The sequence below is a fragment of the Sander lucioperca genome, chromosome 10 (genome assembly GCF_008315115.2).
Source record: "Sander lucioperca isolate FBNREF2018 chromosome 10, SLUC_FBN_1.2, whole genome shotgun sequence".
In the NCBI taxonomy this organism is placed as follows: Eukaryota; Metazoa; Chordata; class Actinopteri; order Perciformes; family Percidae; genus Sander; species Sander lucioperca.
Window position 1 is genome coordinate 35,327,416 of NC_050182.1, and position 24,415 is coordinate 35,351,830.

Here is a 24,415-nt window from a genome sequence, read left to right on the forward strand (position 1 = left end):
TCGACAACCAAACATTAATTGCTTTACTACTCTTCGTCCCGGCTCTCGGTCCTGACTCTGGATCAGCTTCAACGTTCCGCTCGTCTCCAGCTGTGTACTCTTCAGCTGCCAGCCGGACCACAGAAACCGACCCGGGATCAGAATTCACGGACAAAACTCCAGCATTTCAAACTCAACCCCCTTTTCTGAAACCAAGCCAACCTGTTGAGTGTCACAGTGGAGAAGGCAGGCAGGGTGTTGGCGTACTGTGTGGAGAAAAGTCGCTTGTCCTGACTCAGATATCCGCCTTCTTGGGAGAAATTTCCTTGTTTTGTAGTTGCTAAATACAACGTGTGAGAGGTAAGAACAAAGAAATTAGCTCATATTTCACAGAAGTATATCTCCTTGAGTGTTTTCTTTATTTGAGGAAATTTGTTTATGAAGTTAAAATGTTCCAAATATGCTCGTGAGCATCCTTTTAGGCAAAGGAAGAACATTTGAGCTAACGTCAGGCTAATTTTAAGGATGCATTTTAAGCTAACGTTAGCTTCTGAACAGGTTTGTTTGCATAGGAAAACTGTTGTTAAATCTCTGTATTTCTCATTAACTGGCCCATTGAGTGACTTAAAACGACTTAAATAAAAAAAAATATAGCGTATTTTTTTACCAGACTAAAGTAGGCCTGTATCATTCTTAAAAATGTGAAGTACAATACATATGTCATAATAAGCCTGTAATGTTATCCGGTTGACATTATAACTCGAGCCCAAGAGTGCCAGGACAATGGAACGGCACATTCATACCCACGGGCCAGCGTGCGTAACGGCCAGGGTAGTACGCTGCAGGCTAACGTTACACTATTTGACACAAAATGTGTTGTGTCTGTTTGTATTTTTAACGTTAGTTATTGTTTAACCCTCTACATGAGAGAAACATGACAATACACCACGTGTTTATATTTGATGCTTCTTTTACTGACTTATTTCAAATAAAACCATTAAATAAATGATATTAGAGAGCAGAGCATCAAACCCAAGAATTAGTCGTTTAGACACTTTACTCCTGAAACACACAGTTCCAATGAAGTGCTGTGGAATTTTTCAATATTGCCATACTGTCACATGCTTTATTGAACACATACTGTAAGCTTAAGTGTGTGTGTGTGTGTGTGTGTGTGTGTGTGTGTGTGTGTGTGTGTGTGTGTTTGTAAAGGCCAATTGATAAGAGCAGTGGTGATAACAGTTTGCTACCATGTGGCACAAGGACAGATTAGGGCAAGGACAGATACAGGGGACATCAAATACTGCTGTACAATGTAAAACTGTAAGGAAGAAAAGAACTACAAAAGATTAAATATTTGTTGGATTACAGTAAACAAATACAAATTAAAAACATTTTTTTGTTAGGTTGCTTACAGTCAAACGCCTCAAAATGTACAATAGGAAACAATTATATTCACATTTTAGGAGCTGTAACCTGCAAGAATTGGTTATCAAATTATCATCTATCAATTGTGTATTGACTAATTCTTTCAGCACTAATGTAAAGCAGGTTTCTAGACCACTTTGACACTGTTTATGGAGCACATGAAGGTGTATGGCAAAATGCCTTGAGCAATTAACTGATTATAAAAACATAGAGATGCAGAATTATTTTTTACATTATCAATGTGTTTCTGTGACCTAAAGTTACAGATACAGACTGTGCGTGGGTAGTCCACGACGTTCCACTTCCGGGATTGCTCCGTTGCCGCTCCGCTGTGAAGGAAGGTCTGGCAAAAGCGAGACTAGTGCATAGGTAAACAAGGAGCCACAGGTAGACGTCAGGTTTTAGTTTTCACTGACCAGAATCATGGAGCAAATGTTAATTTCATACCAAAAATTGACCCTCATACAGGGGGAATTCAATTGTACAAGAGGCACAGAATGCACTGCAGCAGGAACATTGTGTTTTGAGCATGTGGTGTTGCCATGACCATATAGGCTACATGCTGCAAAGCTAACATACTCTTTGGCAAGCTGTCTACACTATTTAGTCTGTCCTGCAACAAGTGGATGTCCCTTCTGATTTAAATGCACCTTAGTTCTACTTATATGAACACAGTTTTACAGAGAGAGAAAAGTGAGGCAGAGGAAGATGAGAGAGGTTACAGGGTGAGAGACAGATGGATGGAAGGTGAACAAAGGCGGCAGACAGAGTTGTCTTTCCATTCTCAGGTGAAACAGATTTAGCTTGCTATCCTCACCTCTCCTCACATGACCACAATTCCTAAAAAAAGAAAACGAGAGCAAGTGAGGAAGAACTGTTGGAGGGGAGAAAGAGAGATCGTTCTTAGGCGAGACACACTTTCTCCTCACATTTCCTCACATCACTTTGGCGTCTCACAGACACAAATTTAGAATCCTCAACAAAATGACATTGATTTTACTGTGACTGTGACTCTTCAGTGCATTCCCTGTGTAACCACAAAGCTTTCATTTACAGCTCTGCAGAGACACACAGCTTTTCATTTCTAATTTGTTTAACTAGATATTTTTTATTTGCACCTCATAGTTATACCTGTTAAATACAAAACTGTAATCGTCTTACAGCGTTATTGGAATGTTGGAAGCGCAACAGATGATTCAGGGCTTATACAAAGTTTATTAGAGAAGTTTCTAGTCAATGATAGGTGTAAGATTAATAGTTTTATTTATGAAAGATTAGATGAAATGAGGGAAATGTACTCCATCCTTTTGTCTGTTGACTATGACCGCAGAGTGAGGAGCATGAAGTCTGTTGCTAGCCGCTCCCTGCCAGCCTTGTGGTTACCATGTGTGACTCAGGGCTCTAGTATGCTCCACTCCCTCTTACCCTCTGTCTCTTTGTGTCCGTCCTCATTCCATCTCTTTCCTAACCATACTCTCCCTCGTCTTCCTGCCTCCCCTCTCATTACCCAAGGCTTGAAGGAAGACCTCCTTCTCTCCCTCTCTTGCCCACTCTTATTTCCCAACTTGATAACTTGTTTGTACTTTACTCTTTTCTTTCTCTTTCTCCGTCCCTCTTTCTCTTTCTTTATTAGTGAACTGCCTCCACTGACTCCCAGTGTCAGGACCCTCTGGTGTTTCCTTTTTTTTAATCTCTCTTGTTTATTTTTACCATTACATATGAATGGAGTCACACTTAAGTTGCATTTGTCGGGGAAAAAATCTTTGGTTAGTAGCTGTTAGCTGTTATCACCTAGCAATAAGCAACCACAGAGACAAATAAGTTAACTTAAGTATTTTTACAGTTATAATTGTGCTTTATCAATCCCAATTCCAGATATTCAGTTCCAGAGAAACATCATATACTGTAGTCATAAATTGACCGACTCCTGTCCTGAGTGCATTGGTAAAGTGAATGGAGGAAAAAGTTAAGCTAAATTCTACAGTTATTCAGCTGAGCTAAAAGCAAATTATTCATCACAGATTGCAAAGCAGGTTCACTCTGTGTTTAGTGTGTTAAGTGCACAACGTCAGAGACATTTCTGTGTGTGTGTGTGGGTGCGTGTCTGTGGGTGTCAGAAATCATGTGTTGCATACTAGAATCCAGTGTTGCTAATTTAGGAATAAAAAATTCCACAGAGAATAGGCAGCTGTCTTTGTAGTGCCGTACAGGAACACACACACACACACACACACACACACACACACACACACACACGCACACACACCGGTGTTCAGCATTCAAACAGTTGGGTGGGGGGAGTGTTGAAAAAATAGAGACAGGGACAAAGTTCATGCTGTGCACACCACATCCCATAACGCACACAGTCATATACACACAAAAGAGAGGAAGCACAAATGGAATCTCTGGTTTTTGGCATAAAGTAGAAAAGTACCATTTAGACAAGATAAAATATGTACTTTTTACAGAGTTTTTAGACATCTAGTGTATGTTTTTCATACACTTCATATCACCGATTCCTATGACACTTGTCCCCTGACCCTGAACAGGGTAAGCGGTTTTAAGAATGGATAGCTAACATTTGGCTGTTGTAGTAAAACATGTTGCTTCCTATTTCACTAGTTTTAAGGGACAAATGTTAGTTATTCAAAGCACATGACTGTGCGTGTGTGTGTGTATGAGCACGTAGGGGTGTCTGTATGTGTGTTGTCATGTAACTTAGTCACAAGGGAGAAAACACTTTCTTTGTATGTGTGCACTGTGTCCCTCCGTGTATGTATATTTGTGTTTGTGTCACCCTTTTTCCACTTGCATATTTTCCTTATTGACATTAACAATGATTTGTTGTATTTGCTGCAGGACTTAAAATTGGATTTTTTGGTTGTCAATTTGCCATCAGATAGTTTTGATCTTATTTGACCAGGTTTGAAATAAGTGTCTCTGATATTTTGGCCTCCACCCGCCTAGAGTTCTCACAGAATAAAAAATCAACAGATCTGTGTGAGACATGTTTATGGGAACTACTTACTAGATAAGAAATAATCTCTAAGGTAACATTTAACAGCAAAATATAAATATTTAAACTTAGTAAGTAATATAAGTAGTGGCTGGGATCATGACTGAGTCAATGACAGAGTAGTCTCGCATTACCAGACCTTCCTCCACAGCACTGCGGGATGGGAGAAAAATGTAATTTCTTTAAACCAATCACGATCCTCTTGGGTGGCACTAAGCTCCGCCCAGTGCCGCTTCAAAATAGCCTCGGGAAGGAACTTGTTTTGGTGGAACATGTGTACGTTCAAAAGTTGTTTTAGTCGTGCAACAGAAAACTCCGATTGAGTGAGACAGATAGTCTAGCTTAGAGGGCTGCATTGGGATTGGGTCCCGCCGGGTCCCACGGGACCCAACGCAAATCTCGCGGGAGCGGGCGGTTTTAACTTTGCTGCGGGTGGGAGCGGGCGGCTAAAAAAAAACACTGCGGGATCGGGATGTAGCCTGGAACCCCCCCACGCCAGCAGACACCATAGATATACATATATGCTGACTGAGTATATACTGTATAGCCCATCTATGAGCAGACATCAGCGTGTCTGAGCCTCCCAGGACGGGGGAGCTCCGAGCCGAGGCTCTGTCCACCGTCCGCCCGCTCCCTCATCCTCTGCTCCCCCTCTCACAGCAGCAAGCACCTGCCTTCTTTGCCTGAATCTTCTCCCTAAGCCTATAAAATGATGTGTTTTCTCATGCGGGACGGGAGAAGACACAAAATCAATGCATCTCTATTATTGTGCGGGCATAAATTCTTTTGTGAGTTTTGCGGGTGCGGGTGGGAGTGAACATACACATTGCGGGAGCGGGCGGGAGTGTAACACACACATTGCGGGTGCGGGCGGTAATGGTCAGACATTCGCCGGGAGCGGGATGAAGAAAACGCAGGGCTCTAGTCTAGCTAGCTGTCTCAATTTACCATGCAGAAATCTGAGGAGCAGTTAGTCCTCACAAGTCCACCGGTGTTTAAAATTCCAGCGGAAAGTAACGGAAATCGGCGGAAAGACATGCATCCGGCGGAATTTCCTGCGGAGCGGAGCAATCCCGGAAGTGGAACGTGGTGGATATAGATTAGTGACGGAGTGACTGATACATCTCTACATTTAAGAGTTAGGACTCTTTTGAACAGCCCTGTAGCTTATTGTGTAACCTTACTGTTGGATAAGAGAGAAGAGTGGGGTGGAAAAGAGAAGATGATAGTGTATGAGCGTGAGACGGGCATAGAGCCTAGAAAGCCTGTGCTCAAGGGAGTTTGTATGGATAAATGCGTGGAAAAGACTTAACAAAAGGTGAGAGAGGTGACGGTGGACATGCAGAGTTGCGTCAGAGAAGGGAAGTGTCACAGGAGAGGTTTAAAGAGGCTGGAGAGGATTGGAGAGGAGACAGCAGCTCAACAAAAGCAGTAGAGCAGTTTGAAATAGTGGTTTCAAACAAACGGGAGATTCTTCAAGCTTTTCACATAGGTGGAAAAGAGTGTCAGACAGAGAGAGAGAAGACAGAATGAAAGAAGCGGAGAGTGTAGAGAGAAAGTAAGAGAGAAAGAGACAAAAAAAGTGGTTAAACAGTCCTAAAGACAGAAGGAAAAAGAAGAAGGGCAGTCGGAGACAGGCCGAGTAGCATGACAGAGCCAGAAAAGAAAGCTCTTTATCCTTGGAACCAGGCTGAGCTGGAGTAGTGGCTCCACAAGGAGACATTCTTAATTGGTAATAAAGCCGTTATTAGTATCAGCCTACATCAAACAGTTTGCTGCAACAGAATACAATTCATGTTTGTTTTGTAAAAGTTGTATGTAGCGTACTAGCGGGAAACTATAACTACATTAGATCTGAAACCATTAGTTGATTATTTGATTAGTCGATTAAGTCTGTTAATTGTTTAAGTCACTTTTAAAGCAGCCTTCCCAGGGTGACGATTTGTAGCTTTTCTTTGCACTCATGTAATATACACCATACTTTACTATCTATGGAGGAAATATTTATTCATAATTCAAATTGAAAGTCCAAAGAGAAAACGAAGCATGATCAAATTAAAAATAGTATTATTTTAATTAAAAATAGTATTCTTTTACTACGCTACTAGGAAAAATCATGCCATAATTAAATGTGAAATGTAAAAGCTTAAATGGAAATACTTAAATTAAAATCTCAAATAGAAAAAAAGAAATTATTTTATTTTAGCCTTTCCCCTTTATCATTTTCAATTTGACATTTGACATTTTATCTTTTGAATTTTATGTTTTTCCCTCCCTTCCCCGCTCACATCGCTACCTGGATGTGTGACGGCTAGACGAAAAAAGGGGACACGCCGAATCTCTATGAGCCACAGCCGAGCCACGAGATTCTAGAATTGATTGCTTTTTTCGTATGCTATTTCACCACTAAATTCATTTCTGAGACTGTTTTATGCGAGAAATTAACTGTGTACAGTTTGAATATGGGCAGTTTTACAAAAATGTATGGCCAATTGCACATTTTCTCTGATATGTTGTCGGACATGGAAGCTCCAGTCTTAGGTGACAGCCAGCTGGCGGTGGCCGGGATCGCTTGCTTACCGGCAGCCAGTAATACTCACAGAATTAAAATCACATTTAATTAAAATAATACTATTTTAATTTGATCTTGCTTCGTTTTCTCTTTGGACTTTCAATTTGAATTATGAATAAATATTCCCTCCATACCTATCCACCAGGATGCTCTTGGCTTCTTAACTAGCCATATACACAATGATTTGAAATACACTCCTCCAGCACTCACCTCCTGGCTCCGCCTTACACTAACATTTGCTTTAGAATATGATCTTCAAATAGAAACAGGGAGGCGCCACCTAGTTTATACTCTTCTTCTTTCTGTTCCTCACCCTATCTTGTCTCTTTAACCCTTTCACTTTTCTCACTCTCTTTCTCTCCTCTGCCTCCCCTTTCTAATAACCCTTTCCCACTGGCCAAAAAAACCCCAGTAACACACACTAACTGGCTTTTGTCTGCAATGGGAAAGGTGACAATCGGCATTCACTCCCGGGACAAAAGACTCTGCAGTATACACAGATATTTATAGGCTCCAGCTCCGATGGGCAGTGATAGAAACAGGACACCTGGGGAAACGCTAATTTTCCTTTTCGCGATGCTGTGATGCATGGTGGCTCCGTCAATAACTTCTCTCATCTCAGCTACAAAATCTCCGCCCAAGCAGTGTTTGAACATCAAATTAGTCAGCGCCGAGTTTGAAAGAGAGGTATAAAAAAGAAGTAAACACTGTTACATTTTCACTGGCCTCCATGCTGCTTTCTACTGTTTGTTTACTAACCCTGTGTTGTAAGAGTAGTGTATCTCTTTTGGAGAATATCAGAGCCAGTATGTACGTGTGTGTGTGTGTGTGTGTGTGTGTGTGTGTGTGTGTGTGTGTGTGTGTGTGTGTGTGTGTGTGTGCGCGTGCGTGCGCGCATTCGTATGTTTGTGTATGTGTGTGTGGAGTGAGTGAGCAGAGGATAGTTAAGGTTGATTAGCGAAGATATCAAGTGAATGTGAAATGTAAGAGTTTGCACTTTTGTGCACTGTATTGGAAAGCTGTTGCAGGAAATGTTAACACTTGTTTTTAGCGCGTTTGTGACGTTGAACGTAACAGAATAGAAAAACAGAGAGGCATACCTGTCTTCTGGCAATGGTGTTTAAAAAAACCCCTGCATATACACACAAATTTGGGTGGAAAAAGGGTATAATAGTCTCATTTGTTTGCCCTCTGCGTCTTCTTCTCTGTCCCTGTCCTCTCTCCTGTTTCGGCCTTTCCCTCCATCTCTTCCTCCTCTCTCTACTCTCTGTGTGGCTTTCTCCTGAGGTAAACCATTCTCTAGTGGTTGTTGGCCTGTTTCCCATCCTCTACATTCCCCCTGCCTCGCCTTGGGTTGCTGTGGAGAGGCACCAGGAGAGGTGCACTCGTCTTGCTCTTCACTTTCTCCCTTTCTACTAAACTCCAAATACCAACAGCAAAGGAGGGATACACATTGTTTTACTTCTATCCTCCCTTATAAATAATAATATAATTGAAAAAATACTGCAACCTGCTCTTGTACGCACATGGTATGGCACGCTGGGAATCACAGTAAACAGTAACATTTGCAATATACATAAACATGTTGTCACTTTCGGAATCTATTTGATGTTAACAATAAACACTTATAAGACAGGGAAACTGTGTCATACCTTTCTGACGTCTTTCGTCTTCCAGTAGTTAGTCAATGCAAGTGCTGTCCATCAGAACGAAGAAATCCACTGGAACTGAGTTTTCAGAGCCCGTGTTGTGACGGTCATGCAGCTAGCAACAGGCACGGCATACTAAACTAGCTAAAAATATAATTCAGTAAATAAAAGAAGTTTGTTGACTAAATAAATTGTGGCAGTAGAGTCATGGTGGCGGAAAAGATAGTATTTTTATATATATTTATTAGGAACACATTGGTGTACATAATACAGCACAACAAATATGCATCTTTTTCTGATTTAAAGAAAAAATAAAATAAATAATATATACGTAGAAAAGAATGGAATGACATCCTTAAACATAATTGAAAATCCAGAGAAAATAAATGAGTGAAAGGAAAAGTAAAAATTCTATTAAAGAAAATAATTAAAATAGTGAAAAATAAATAACAATAATAATAATAATACAGTTAGTATGAAAGAAAGACACGCTGAAAATATGTCCTCCTGGTGAAAAATTTAAGTGAATGAACATTTGAGGAGCTTTAACAAAAAATGAAGGGAAGGAGATGTAAAAATGAGATCATCATAAATTCAGTAAAATCTGATCTAAGTGAGGATATCGCTTCAATCCAGGATGCCCAACAGTTTTTAAGTAAAAGTGAGCTTCTCCATCACATAAATAATAACCCTGAACCAATCTTCAACCTTGGGTACATCTGTTGTCAACCACTTCCTTGTAAGGGGTTTCTTACTGGCTATCAACATAATATTAAACATATACTTGTTTACATATCCCTTAACATTTTCTGGTCTCAAACCCAGGTACAGAGTCTCAAACCTGAGTGGAATTACTACCTTTAACACCCTTTCCAGTAGACCAGAAGTAAAGGGCACTGCCAAAACACATGATAATGATTTGCCTTCTTTTCCCCACAGGACCTCCAGCATGTAATGTTATTGTTCAGGAAAGTCTGTTGTGCGGGCGTTTTAAAAAATCTCATTAGGTTCTTCCACCCAAATTCTCGCCAGGACAGCGCAGATGTGCTTCTCCATTGCTGTCTAATTAATTTTTCCCATATTTCTGAGCGTAGAGTGAATTTACCTTCCTGTTCCCATTTATCTTTTATATAAATCGTGTCCTCTCCACTTAACTCATTCAACTTGTTATACAATTTTGAGATATTCCTGTGACCTGGGTCCGACATGTAACTCATTAAGAAGACCTTCAGAATACCTGAATTTGTCTTATCTATGTCAGTATACAGCCTTTTTGAACCGGAATATTCAAATGTCACGCTGACGAAAAACCAACGAAATTCACACTGCATTAACATTGTGAGATCGGGCACATCTGCGCCCTTCTAGTTGCTTCTTCTTCACTGCCTTTGTTAGCACATTGATGTGTATCTTGGCTCATTACCACCACCTGTAGCTCAGTGAAATAGTGTGAAACCATAGGCTCTACTGTTTATCACGTGCATGTGCATCACGTGCACTACATAAACAAAAAGGATCCACTCAAAAAAGAAAACTACTCCATAGCACTACCAGAGGTCAAAATGTCTACCTTTGACCTACAGCACAATTTTCTCTTGTTTGTTCTCTTTGATTACTTCCGCCCTTCTCAAATTTTTCATTTGTCATTCATCAATTTGTCATAAAGCTCACGTTTGAGCAAACTGAGAGGACAGACAGATCCTACTGCTGAAAAACTGTAGCTTCAGCAGGAATTCAGACCAGCGCAAAAGGCAAACTAATTTTAAACTTACACATTTTCCACCAAAACAAGTTCCTTCCCGAGGCTATTTTGCAGCGGCACCGCTGCTTTTCTCCGGTGCTTAACACCGCCCAAGCCGATTGTGATTGGTTTAAAGAAATGTCATTAAACCAGAGCACGTTTTTCTCCCATCCTCAAATGCTATTTGGAGTAGCCAGACCCTCCTCCAGCGCGCTTTGGAGGAGGGTCTGGCAAAGCGAGATAGATAAACAGCCAGTCAACCCAATTTTAATTTGATGTCATCCAAATAATGCTTTTTTATGCATAGGGGCCTACATTTTTGTGCTTGTGCGAGCTTTCACTCACACATGACTGTGTGTGAATGCCGGTTTGAAATGGCCACAGGTGTGTTTGCTCTTCTCTATGGAGTGCTCTTAACAGAATAGTGCAGTGTGTGGAAAATCACTTCTGTGTTAAGGTGTGTCTCCTCCCGGTGCATATGTCACCTCTGCTGCTGCTGCTGCTGCTTCAACATGGCAGCTAACAGCATGGACGCAGAGCCACATATGCCCCGTTTACACGAAGGGAAGACGCAGATATTTTCCAGCGGTTTGGCCTCTCATTTACACGAAAACCCCGTTTTTATCACAGAAAACGATTATTTCTAAAAACTGGAGTTTTTGGAAAAACTGCGTTTGCACGTTTGCATGTAAACTGAGACAAACGGAGGTTTAGGCAGCCGAGAGAGAGAAAGAGGAAGTGATTCATTGCTGTTGTTGCTATTTTCGGGATTCTGATTGGCTAACGTGGGCTTGAGCTTCTTGTTACACTGCCACCTACAGGTTTGGCATGCTCTTGACGGCATTGACGGCATATATACACAGGTACATGTAAACAAACACTTTTCTGAAAACGTAGAGGTTCTAAATGTCCGTTTATGAAAATAGCCGGCCACGTGTAAACGTAGTGTTAGTGCGTGGGATGTCATTGTGGCTGTTAGAAAATGTAGTTGTTCGTTAAGGATAATAAAATAGGGATTATTGTAAATCCCACCTTTCTATCAGGAGAGAACTTTTAAGATGAGAGAGCTTTTTTTCAATTTTTAATAATTAGCAGGCATTGAAAAATAAAAATATCTCCATTGATTGATGGTACTTCAAAAAGGAGCTCAAAGCTAACATCTATACACTAATGTACGCTAGAAATAAGATTAAAATGACATTACAGACAGGAATAGCTTTGGAAGGGTGAGTGCACTTTAATATTATTCTCATGGATTTTTTTTGTCAGCAAATTAAAGCTAGTTTGAAAGAAGAAAAATCTGGACAGTTGCAGCATGTGACTACATGTACATACAGTACTGTAAATTATATATGGTTGGAAAAGCCTGTAGTGAATTGAAATAAAACTATGAAAAAAGAAGAAATGAAGCGTTGGAGCTTTAACATGGCAGCAGTGTAACCATTAAGCAGATTGATTTAGTTCTTCTGTTAAGGCTTCATTATAGTACTTTGTACCCATCAACATCAGATCAAGTTTCTGTTTGTGAAAGAGAGTGGGTAAACCACTTGGTACCTATCTAAATGTAATCAGATTCTTTGTGTGTGCTTCAGAGGAAATGGATGCATGTACTGTAAGAGTGAGTCTGTTTGTGTGTGTTGAAGTCCTTTCAGTGCCCCTCAGAAAACACAGAACGGCTAAATGTTGCATCAGGTCACTGTTGACTGGTATAAGCCAGTTTGGAGTACTGTAATCAGCTTATTAACATGCACACAGACTTTTCAAATTTGATTATTTGTGCCATTGGGACTGGAGATAATATGATTTACCCCATGGTAATACAAGTCGAGCCTTAGTCTTGTTAGTTAATACAAGTTTTCATATCTTTATCATGGGTTTTTGCTATGGTAACTAACTTAGAATGTAAAGCTGCATACAACAATAGTATTAGTATACATCAATATAATTATCTTCTTAATTGTTAATGTATCTGATGTAACTCATGTAGATATGTTGTGGTATGTGTCATGCATTTATGTATCTAAGTATGTATGTATGTGAGGCCTTTGTAAAGAAAAGCCTTGTTAAAGGACAATGAAAAATCTATTTATAATGTTGTTGATATCAGTATTTGTATTTATCTCTGCAGGTAAACAGCCTCAAGCGTGAAAATGTCAAAGATCTGTGCGTTGGTGTTGATGACACGTGAGTACAACTCTTTAAGGTCTTTCTATTTAATGAATTAGTAACTTCCTCTTTTTAAAAGTCAGAAAGTGAATCGGTTTCATTGTCAGTGTATCAGTTTTAGTTAACCAGAGAGCCACTCAGCACTAAACTCATTAAGGAAATTCTGCCTGCATGTCTGTCTTCCATCAGCACATTGCTCAAGTATTTATATTTTTGTGACACTATGTAACATGTAGGCGAATAAAGGATTTTTAAGGCCGATAGCGATACAAATATTTGGTGATTTAAAAATCCGATATTCCGATATATCGGCCGATATATATATATATATATATATATATATATATATATATATATATATAAATAATCCAGAAATACGTAACAAAACATAAACAGATTTCCCTAACATTAGTTATTTGTAGTTATTTATGAGTCCTCACTAAAATAATACGAAAATGCAGTTTAAAACTAAACTTGTTTGTTTTATTGTCACAACAGAACAGAGGAACATCAAAATATATTAAAGTTCTGATAAATAAAATGTATAAAAACGCAAACTTAAGATATGAAACTTAAAGGGTTAAACATGAGTGTTGCCAACAGGGACGTTGTAGAGCGCCCTCTGGTGGACAAACTATGCAACGCCAACACTCATAACATGCTTGAAGTGTGTTTTTATTTTATTTTTTAAATATTCATTTATCGGCCATTATAAATGCAGATATCGATAGTTTGGAAAATGCCTAATATCGGCCCGCCGATATATCGGTTGGGCTCTAGTAACATGTCTGTTGTGAGACAAAAAGCAGCCAAGTGGATGAGTGGTGTGAGAGATCATCTTGTCATTGGCTGTCTGCTTGACCCTTCACAAATATAATGTATGAAATGAAATCCCTGTAAGGAAGATGGCAAATGAAGTGCTCTACAATTACAGTCCTGAAAAGGCGAGGATCACAACATCCACAGCTGCAGTTTAGACCACATGGATCTATACTTTTCAAAGAAACCAACAGCAATGGGATTTTGTTTTTCTTTTCCACCCTCATGATCCATAATAAACTAAATGAGATACATCCAGCTGTGTTTCACTATGGTAAAGTTTCTTTCTGAACTCTTGCAGTTGTGTCCCTGGTGCTGGCGGAAGAACAGAACTGTAAGTACACTAATATGTTTTTTTTCCACTCAATCAGCCCATCCAACTACAGTAAACGTTTGATTTTTAGGAAGATGGCGCATGCAGCACACTCGCGTGGAGCTGGTGGCAGTAAAGTTTGCTCACGTACAAAGTCTGAGATCTTCAAAACTGTTGATGGCAAACTGATAGTGGAAGACGAATTTCTAAATTTTGTTGTCACTAAAATGAGGACACTTAGCCAGGATGAAATTGTAATGCTGGCCTCCACTAATTTTCCATCTGAGTGGATTTGAGGAGTCAAAGAAGCTACTCTTTGAAGTTTGTCCGAAAACGACTCAACGATGTGTTTTGCACAAGGGTCCTCAGAAGGATATTAACAACGCCAAAGCGTGCCTAAAGGTTCTTAACGAGTGTGGGGAAGACATCCCAAGATTTGTATCGTTTTATCTGGATGGGCTTCCACCTTAAGTTAACATTCCGCACGCAGCATTGATGTATCAGCACTCCTTGGCAGGATTGAACAGCTAAATAAGGAAGTGTCCAGTAGGGTTGCACGATATTGAAAAAATGTGATATTGCGATATCGATAATGAATATTGCGATATCGATATTAATTTCGATATTTTTAAACATATGTAAAATTACCAAAGTTATGGGAAAACGCATCAAAATAGATTTATAACAAATAAAACCAGTTTTCTTACAACACAAGGTTTATTTCAACTGACAGTCATATTGGACTGGTCCAACATGTGTCTACAGAACAAGACATGTTTTACTGCTTGGACAGTATAAAATAAATAAAGAGCATGTCTATAGCACAGGACATGTTTTACTGGTTGTATATACACGACTACAGTATAAAAAACAATGCAATGCACATCTGTTGGCTTAAAACCAAAGTATTTCCAAGCTACCGAGGAGGAGGCATTACCCTACAGTCACATTAGCTACAAGAGACAGCTACCATTCATTTTCAATGGGAGTGGCCGTTTGGTCACGAGCGACTGCCAATCAGAGTGAAGGCAGCGTGAGGGCAGCGTGACGTATGTCAGTGGCTCAAGTCGAAGAAAATAATTCAAGATGGCGGACAACGCTTCAGGACATCGTATTTATGTATATATCTGATATGTTTGGCATTTAATCTCATATATTGTGTTACTTTTATCGAGAAATAAATACTTTTAAATCCAAAAACATCGTTCTTGTGACTTAACAATACCTCTGAAGTAACTTTTAAGACGTGGTTTAAGGTAGCACCGGAGAATTTCTGTTTACTGTTGCCAAGCAACCAGGGGTAAGCTAGGCACGCCCAGGAGCACCCACAAGCAAGACTGTATGGCTGCAGCCTGGAGCGTCCCATCTCATGCCGTCCTGTCTCATGCCGTCCCGCCTGGTGCCGTCACCGAGCTTCTACTTTTCAAAATAAAAGCTGGCGTTTACTACTTTAATACTTTATTTTTTTTTAAAAAGCTGGCGTTTACTACTTTAATACTTAATTTTTTTTAAGACACTGAGTGTACCTTAAGGAAAATCACAGAAAGAAACCATATTTGTCTGCAACCATAAATTGCTCTAGGTATAGAGTTATAATATTCGCTAACAAATGTCAACCAACGCTGATGCAGGTTTCATCAAATGTACGTTAACATCAGGGACACAACAATAACATCCAGAAATCAGCAAACTATATGTATGGCTAAAATTGTTACTTTAAACTTTAAACTTTACAGTTTAAACGTTTTTCAATTGATTGCAACAAACGTGCCATAGGCGTCGATTTCGGTGTGGGGACAGTGGGTACCTACCAGATTTCGTCATGAGTCATTTTGTACCCACCACTTTTTTTTGAAAACCTCTAGCTCAATTTAGTTAAAAAAAAGTCCATAACACATATAATTCTTGAGCGACAGATGCAAAAAAAATCTCTCCCCCTCCCAACCATCTCTCTCTCTCTCTCTCTCTCTCTCTCTCTCTCTCGGGACATTCTGCTTAACGTGAAAAAGCTTAACGTGGTTTAATGTACGGTGTACCTAAACAACGATCAATCATCACCAAATTTCTCATGGCCATATCTTATAATGAACACTTAAGCCTGTCAAAAGAACTAAACCGAAATCCAACGATTAAGTTCTCACATTCCAACGATTAAGTTCTCACATTAACATTTTCTTCTTCATTGGCGCCTATGGCGAGGAAAAAGCTTGTACCTAAACAATGATCAATGATTACCAAATGTCTCTCTCATATTGCTCATAACCACTGAAAACTGTCAAAAATTCTAACCAGAAATGTGGTGATGATTGATCGTTGTTTAGGTACATTAAACCACGTTAAGCTTTTTCACATTTTGACTTATAAAGCTCATGAGAACCGTGGGGAGTCAACCCACAGCGGCTCCGCTGCCCTGCTGAAAATGTGAAGCAGAAACGCGTCAGATGTCAGATAACTTCCATAATAATTGCACTTTGGGTTGGATTTTTTGACAGTTTTCAGTGGTTATGAGGAGCAATATGAGAGAGACATTTGGTAATCATTGTTTACGTACATTAAACCACGTTTTTATTCATTAGCTACAGGACAGCGTCTTTCAAACATGACCTGCTCGAAAGAGAAAAAAAAAAATAATGCGTCATTGTACCCAGCACTTCTGGAAATGTACTTCCAAATTTGCGTCTCTGTCACCAACACATTTCAAACCAAACTGACGCCCATGAACTTACCCGTATCTCCATCTGGAAAATAATTCGATTTCGTATTTTTGACCCTCTGAACTTACCGTTGGACACGCCTCGGCATGAGACGAGACGGCATGAGACGGGACGGCTTGACATGGGACGCTCCAGGCTGCAGCCATACCCGCCTCCCCACAAGCGAGTGCATGTCGCTCTCTTTTGTAGCTAATACTTTTGGCCTCTAAAGTTTCTTTTCAATCTGTTATTTCGTCGTCTCCCAGAGCAACACTCATTTTCTTACTTTTGTGTTCTTTTTGCTCCACTCTTTGCTCTCTCTTTAGCTCCTTTCTTTTCTTTCGCTTCGTTTTATGGTTCTGCGGAGGCTCCACGGTGTGTGCGTCGAGCATGTGGGTGTGTGTGGTAGAGCGAAGAAAAAAGGTGAGAGAGTGACGGCGATTTTCTTCGGAGCGAGTAGTGACCGTAGAGTGTTAGTGAGAGAAACTTAAGTGTCTCCTCTGTTCTTTCTGACCACGGTGGGAAATCTGTAGCAGGAAAAGTTAACCCTCTCCTTGATTTCATGTTGTTTATGCAGAAGGAGAACCAGGAAATGAGTCGGGGGAAATACAACGCTGCCAAATGATGTGTATTTTTCGAGAGGTGCATCAAAGAGTATAGACGTAACAAGAGGAGAAAATCAATGGAACTGCAGCTCCGCCATCTTGGACTGAATGTAACACAACGTTCTATTGAGTTTCTCCTCTTGTTGCTTCTATACTCTTTGGGTACATGTCGGGCGGGATGCAACGCAAACAAAATATCGCTTAATTATCGCGAGACTTTCGGTATAATATCGCGCAACGTGATATCGCGATAACGATATTGAGTCGATATATTGTGCACCCCTAGTGTCCAGCATGAAAAAGATCATGGAAACTCAAGTAAGCGTATGTGAGGATCTACAAGCGGTAACTGCGGCTGTGGACCAGCGTGTGGCCAAATTGGAGAGGCCTCGTGTACCAGATCCTGACCACACCACCGGTATTGGGCGGAAGGGAGATGGACGATGTGCGAGCACACTGGTTTCAGACACCCCACCGGGTAACGCGGCACTGAATATGCCTCCACAAACACAATCACAGTCACCTAAATGGAGCATGATTGTGAAAGATGGTCGGCGATTAAAGCAGACTTGGCGGGGCATCCACAGCCAAAACCCTATAACACTCGTGAACCAGCGAGAAGGCAGAGAAAGCAGATCGGAATAGTTGGAACCGGTGATGGGAGTAATATTAAAGTGGTCAAAACCAAGCTGGTGAGTGTGTTTGCCACTAGATGTGCTCCTGATCTTGAAGCTGACACCTTAAGTAACTATCTGTCTAAAAAACTGAGCAGATCAGTTACGTGTCGGAAGATTGCATTGTCACAAAACAGGTTCAGCTCTTTTCACGCCACGGCTGAATGCAATGAAGTAAATGAAATGTACGATCCACAACTTTGGCCAGCAGGAATTTATGTTCGCCGTTAGTATGAAGCTCGTCTGCCCCGTATCACGTCAGCTTATGGAGGGCATGGAGCTGAGGGAGCCACTGGAGGCCATCGGCAAATAACACGCAGTAGCAGTCCCTCCTGGTGGCCGCAATCTGGTGATTACTACGACCCAAGACAACGGGCAAGTGAGCTCTGCGCAGTCGTTATAAAAGGCCTAATATGAAGTTTCGATTTGGGTCATATAATGCGCGTGGCCTGCGTCTCGGACACAGTGCAGGGGATAAGTCACGTTGCGTTATGGTTGATAAGCTTCTTGACAATTGTGATGTCTGTATTCAAGAGACTTTTTTTTTAGCTAAACAGGATCTGGAAGGTCTAAATACATTACATAATGAATATTATGGGGCTGGGGGAATCTACCACTGATCTAAGTACTAAAATTGTCCAAGGTAGGATACCTGGGGGTGTGGCTATCCTCTGGAATAAGAACTATGATTCACTAATATCAGTGGTAAGATTGGGTGTGGATTGGGCTATTGGTATAGAGTTTAATTGTCATGATACAAAGTTTATTATTTTAAATATATACACTCTGTATGAGTGTTAGCAAAATGAAGCTGAATACTTAAATAGATTAGCATTTTTGGCTCTTTTATTCAAGATAATGCCTCAACCTGTATTATTGTTGTAGGAGACATGAATGCTGACATTTCTGATGCAGACTCTCTGTTTGCTAATCACCTAATGTATTTTTGCACTGACCGTCAAGCAAGGTGCTTTTGCCTATTAATAGTTATACTTATATCAGTGAGGCATGGCATACTACCTCGTGGTTAGATCACTGTGTATGTACAACTGATGCACATGCTTCTTTGGATGCTATGGAGATTCATTATGATTTTTCCATTGCCGATCATATACCGTTTTCTCTGTCTGTAAATGTTAACAAGCTACCAATTTTATCTGCTGTGGCTAATAGCATTAACACAGGAAGATTAGACTAAATTAACCATGGAAGATTTCCAGAAGTATCATATTAAGACTGATGGGTTACTGGAAAACATTGCACTGCCCAAAGATGCCATAAGATGTTATAATATTAAATGTAAGAATTCACAACATAGTAAAGATGTATGTGTTTTATATGAATCAATTGTGGAATCATTTAACATTGCCAGTAGGCATTTCTATAAACCTCAGCGTATGGCATATAGCATCAAGCCTGGTTGGAACGAGCATGTATAGAAGTTATAATGACTTCTGGAAATGGGTCAGAGCCATGAACAGTAGTAAAATGTCTTTACCCTCAAATATTGAGGGAGTCAGTGGCTCAGATGTAATCTGCCAGATGTGGTGGCAACGTTCTAATGAGTTGTTTAACTGTATTGGGAGGAATACGTTTGAGGTGGAAAATATTGATAACAATGAAAATGTGGTTATTAATTCAGAACAATCTGCAGTATTGGGATTAGATGACAATAAAGTGTGTGGCGTTGATAAAATAACCGCTGAACATCTAAAATATGCAAGCAAGAAACGTATTCCTCTGTTTGCTATTTGTATGACAGGTTTCTTAGTTCATGGGACTCTGCCTGAAACTATCCTACCTGTATTATTAGTGCCCGTCATCAAAGACAAAGCTGGCAAAATAAACAGCATGGACAATTATAGACCTGTAGCCCTAGTTAGCATTGTATCTAAAGTGTTGCAGAGAATTTTTCTCAACAGGTTGGAACAGTATATTCTTACCACTGACAACCAATTTGGTTTTAAACGTCAACACGGTACAGACGTGTATATTTGCCTTAAAAGAAGTTTTAGATCATTATAATAGCCAGAATTCCACAACTTTTATGTGTTTCATAGATGCCTCTAAGGCATTTGATCATGTAAACCATGACAAATTATTTCTTAAATTGCAACATAGAGGAGTCCCAAAAGTAATTATAAGAATTCTAGTCGTCTGGTATTCTCATCAGGCTATGCAGGTGAAATGTTCATCATCAGAACCATTTTTTGTTGGTAACGGAGTTCGTCAGGGTGGTATTTTGTCACCTTTCCTTTTTAATGTGCATATGGATAATTTGTCACAAAAATTAAATAAATGCAATACAGGATGTATGATAGGCTATACTCTCATTAATCACCTTATGTATGCAGATGATTTGGTAATCATTTGCCCATATAGTGCTGGGTTACAACAACTTTTGAAGGTTTGTTCTCAGTACCGTGTGGATTTCAATATCAAATATAATGCAAATAAGGGCAATATTATGATTGTTAGAAGTAAAGAAGACAGGAAATTAGTATTTCCTGATTTCTTTTTTTCTGGTACTGTCCTTAAAGTGTGTGATGAGATTAAATATCTTGGGTTCTGTTAATGTTAAGGAAGCTTTATTCAAAGCATTCTGTACACCACTACTGCCCACTTGTGGCGGTCTTACAGAAAAAAAGAACATGCAGAGACTGAATGTAGCGTATAATGATGGCATGAGACTGCTTCTAAAACCACCAAGATGGTGTAGTGCTAAGTCAAATGTGTGTTAGTGTTGGTGTGCCTACCTGTTCTGCCTTAATAAGAAACCTTTTTTATCGATACATGTGTAGAATGTCTCTCTCAGAAAACAGAATTCTACGAGCTTTAGGCCACATTGATTTTAGCTCTGTCAGGTAAACATCTAGACTGTGGAGACATTGGCGCTCCTGTTTGTATATTACAGGTGAAGGTTGTTGACCTTTTATTAATTTATATGAATTGTACTGTCTATTTATTGCTATATGTTTGTAAATATTGTCATTTTTAATAATAATAATAATAATAATAATAATACATTTTATTTAAAGGCTCTCAAGGACACCGTACAGGGTTATAAAAGATGTACTATGGACCTTCCATTTGTGTCCTGAATAAAGTTATTATTATTATTATTATTAATTATTATTATATATGGTTAATAGTTTTCTTTCAAAAAAGGAATTGTGTATTTATATCTGAAAATAATAAGACAAGAGAACCATAACTACCATTATCTTTTGTTTTACATTTTTGATTGAGTGTAATGTCACTTTTTTTATGTTGAAGTGTATTGATTTGATGGTCAGAAATGTCATTAGCGAGAGAATCAAACTAGGCCACTGTGTTTGGTTAACTGGCTTTGTACTGTTGACTTTATTATGTCACTGTAGGATAGGTTAATGTTTCTGTATATCTTCATTTATCTGCTGCTCAATCCAACTTTCAACTGACCCTATTCATTTCTGTTCCTGCAGTGGAGGAGGACCCATTTACCTTTGGTAATCTATTTTTTTTCTAATGTATTCTTTTATAAGTTAATGGAACTTGGAATCTGATCTGTATGATTGACATTAAGGGCAGTTTGCTGTAAATCACTTGATTTGACTAGATAATGGTGTTTCTCATGTAATTTGCTTGTAATGCTGCTTTACTTGGATGCGATAGTTATATATTTATTTATTTTCCAATGGTAACCATGACCTCTTTGTGCAGACTACCACAGACTGCGTGTTGGAGGCCTGATTCTAGCTGCTGTCCTCTGTCTCATTGGCATCACCATCCTGTTCAGTAAGATGCAAATGATGCACACACCCTTATCCACACATACAGAGTCATAAACTGTCTCAAACAATGCACACATACACAGATATGAAGAAAGCCAGTTCCTCTTTTCTCTTGTTTCAGGTGGCCACTGCAGGTGCAAATTCAACCAGGACAAGAGGTGATTCTTCATATGGTTAAACATTAAAACATTTATGTAATGGGCGCCCAGATAGCTCAGTTGGTAGAGTGGGCGCCCGTATGTAGAGGTTTTCTCCTCGACGCAGTGGGCCCGGGTTCAACTCTGACCTGCGGCCCTTTGCTGCATGTCAGTCCCCCTCTCTCTCCCCTTTCATGTCTTCAGCTGTCCTGTCAAAATAAAGGCTGAAAATGTCCAAAAGAAAAACATTTGTGTAATTGCTGTGGAAACTCTAGGGATAATTTACATTCAATATAATATTGCAAAAACAGTACATGTGACCAAGTTCCAAAGATCATAGAAGTCCACTGTTTTTCTCGTCTCATACTCTCTCCTTTCTTCTCTTTGCAGGAGGAGGACAGGAAGCAATGCTCAGCAGATGCTCTCCGACCAAGGTAATGCTTGTTCACCTACCAGTGACCCCCTCTTCACCTTGTTAACTGTCATCGGTGTGAAACACTAGCCCCTTTCTACAGGACTAGAAACCTTTTGAGGAACTCCTCGCGTTTCTACTGCAGGGACCAGGGTCTAAATTAAATTCAGGGGGGTCAGATCAGGGGTTTGGGGTGGGGTTTGCAGGGATGACCGTCGCTGATTGGTCGAACACACACAGTGTTGCTGCTTAAACTCGTGTGCCGCTTCATTCATAAAACAAGAAAGTTCTCTGGTTGCTATCGGCTTCCTGACTCATTTAAAAAAAGACGGAGACGGATCGCGCTGGCGAGCGTGGCACACTGAACTGTAGGCTGTCGAGAGAGAGAGAGCACAGAGTTGTGAATGAGGGAAATAAAACGTTATTTTCTGGTTGTTTCACGGCGGTTACGTTCTAAAGCACAAATGAATAACCATCAAACACCAGAAATAAGTGCTCCTAGTTGTTGATGGCTAAATTGCAGCGATAAAACAAAGAAGAAAAAGAAAGATCATACGCAACACGGAGGTGGTGTTGGCAGACGTGTTCTCAAAATAGCTTGCTTCTACACTCAGTACACGCGACCCCTCCCCCCGGTTCGCCCTCAGCCCGTGCCTTGCGCTCTTATTGGCTGTAGCTCGCTGGCAGAGTCTTAATATGTCTGGAATGTTTTTATGAGACACCAGCGAGCCTCTCGTCTTGTGTTTCTGAACAGTTCGCACATCACGCTCGAGCATGTGCACGCAAGTGCCGAGCGAATGCAAAAAGTCCTGTAGTGGGCACTTGCCATAAGTCTCTGCACTAAAATGGTTAAAATGGCTGGCAGCAACAACAACAACATCCACCCTGCGTTGAGGAAATGAATCAGCTGATTGATGGGCAGAGATAAAAGCCTGTGTCGCACCAATACATTTTAAAAGGGCAACGGCCAATGGGGAAACACCAGCACTCTTGTCATCACACTCACTCCCACCAATGGTGAGTTTTGAGGTTATAGTTAGTTTAGTGTGTGTTGTGTATGTGCAGTTTATGAGCCACTTAGCTGGGGCCTACGGGGACACACTGCACTGGCAATTTCCACTTGCCTGGGCACATGCTCATTATCTGACAATGTGTGTGTGTGTGTGTGTGTTAATACTTCATCTCATTTTTAACATACAGAGAATAATAAACAGAGAATGATATTGTATATGACATCACTGCAAATTGAGCTTGAGGTGCAGTATGTAAGACTTTCTGTCATATGCTGAACCTGACCCTATGTTTGAGTAAAACTACATGAAGCAGGTAATTAAAAAAAAAAGAATCTGGCTCCTCTGGCACCACCTACAGCCTGTAGTGTGATTTGCAAAACTCCACAGCTGTAGGTTTTTATAACATATATTGTTACTGATCACATTTTCAAGCAGGAAATTAACCATCGGAATTCACCTTCCTTTCTGTCTGCCTGCAGGTCGTTCCTGCGACTGCTAGATGTCAACCAGAACACACAACTGTCTTCTCGAACCTGCAACCAACAAATAGCATGGAGGAGCAGCAGCGGGATTTAAAATATCCAACGAGAGGCTTTTGTTTTATTGTTAGAGAGCAACAGAAAGTAGTCTGTGTGTACAAGTTGTGTGCAAGGTGTGATAAGAAGAAACTGTTCCTTCCATAACTCAGTGTGAATGCCTTGTCAGTCATTGTTGATAGTTTTGGTTGATTGAACTGAGAGTGACCTCATACAACAGTTAAAAGAAACCTATTACCAAAAACAACCTTAAGTCTCCACATACAGTAGGTCGTGTCAATGTCTCACACTACTTCTGTTGTGTGTACGGTATGTGTAAGGTAAACATTGATGTAGATATTAGTCGCCTACTGTGACCAACCTAACCCACTGTCCTTGCTTTTCTGTCACATATATGAAATCCACGTAGTCCCGAGTGTTTAGAGTGCTTTTGACAAAGTATGATAATCTGTTAATTCCCATGTTTAGCTTTATGGAGGAAAGTAGTGGATTGCACTGTTCAGAGATACAGAAACACTCTGTCATGTTTCTATAAAAAAATATTGAAACAAACAACTATGGAATTTCTCTTTTAGTGTGTGTGCACAAAACCAGGGGTCCCAAGATCCCCCTAAAATTAGATTTTAACAACAGCGAAGTATTAGATATGAAAATATGTATTATTATTAATACTAACTAGAATGTATCATTTGTTGTTAAAAAAAATGTTTATCCTTTTTTCTAATTTTGATTTTTTTACTCTTATTCTAGTTATAAGTATTGCCTTTTAGCAGATCCCCCAGTATTTCACTGCACAAATTGAAAATATGAGTATGTGACTGATTTTAACGTTCTTCTCCCAAGTGTTCGTTCTGAACTCTATGTAGTCATTGCATTGTAACTGGGCTAT

At 39.9% G+C, this 24,415-nt stretch overlaps 1 protein-coding gene and 1 long non-coding RNA gene across 3 annotated transcripts; both read left to right on the forward strand.

Annotated features, from left to right (window-relative positions):
* Window positions 1–68: 68 nt before the first annotated feature.
* LOC116035289 (phospholemman-like) lies at window positions 69–24,081 on the forward strand. Of its 2 annotated transcripts, XM_031278294.2 has the most exons (8): window positions 69–339; window positions 12,514–12,569; window positions 13,672–13,704; window positions 21,120–21,143; window positions 21,358–21,432; window positions 21,550–21,586; window positions 21,956–21,999; window positions 23,470–24,081. In XM_031278294.2, exons 2-8 carry the CDS (start codon window positions 12,536–12,538, stop codon window positions 23,487–23,489), a joined length of 267 nt encoding a protein of 88 aa, XP_031134154.1. In that variant the 5' UTR covers window positions 69–339; window positions 12,514–12,535; the 3' UTR covers window positions 23,490–24,081. The 2 variants fall into 2 exon arrangements, with proteins under 2 accessions (XP_031134154.1, XP_031134153.1); XM_031278293.2 differs by lacking the exons at window positions 69–339; window positions 12,514–12,569; window positions 13,672–13,704 and adding an exon at window positions 20,929–21,032 and having other exon boundaries at window positions 21,064–21,143.
* LOC118496083 lies at window positions 13,876–20,109 on the forward strand. The gene is made up of 2 exons (XR_004898560.1): window positions 13,876–14,234; window positions 17,275–20,109. It is a non-coding gene; the product is annotated as an uncharacterized LOC118496083 (long non-coding RNA).
* Window positions 24,082–24,415: the final 334 nt, after the last annotated feature.

What these genes read in the sequence shown, in the direction of transcription:
- LOC116035289 (XM_031278293.2), top strand. Translation starts at nt 20,944, where the DNA reads ATGGTCAGAAATGTCATTAGCGAGAGAATCAAACTAGGCCACTGTGTT. An exon ending in GGAGGACCCATTTACCTTTG is followed by an intron (nt 21,144 to 21,357) that starts GTAATCTATTTT and finishes CTCTTTGTGCAG; the next exon opens with ACTACCACAGACTGCGTGTT. An exon ending in TGGCATCACCATCCTGTTCA is followed by an intron (nt 21,433 to 21,549) that starts GTAAGATGCAAA and finishes CTCTTGTTTCAG; the next exon opens with GTGGCCACTGCAGGTGCAAA.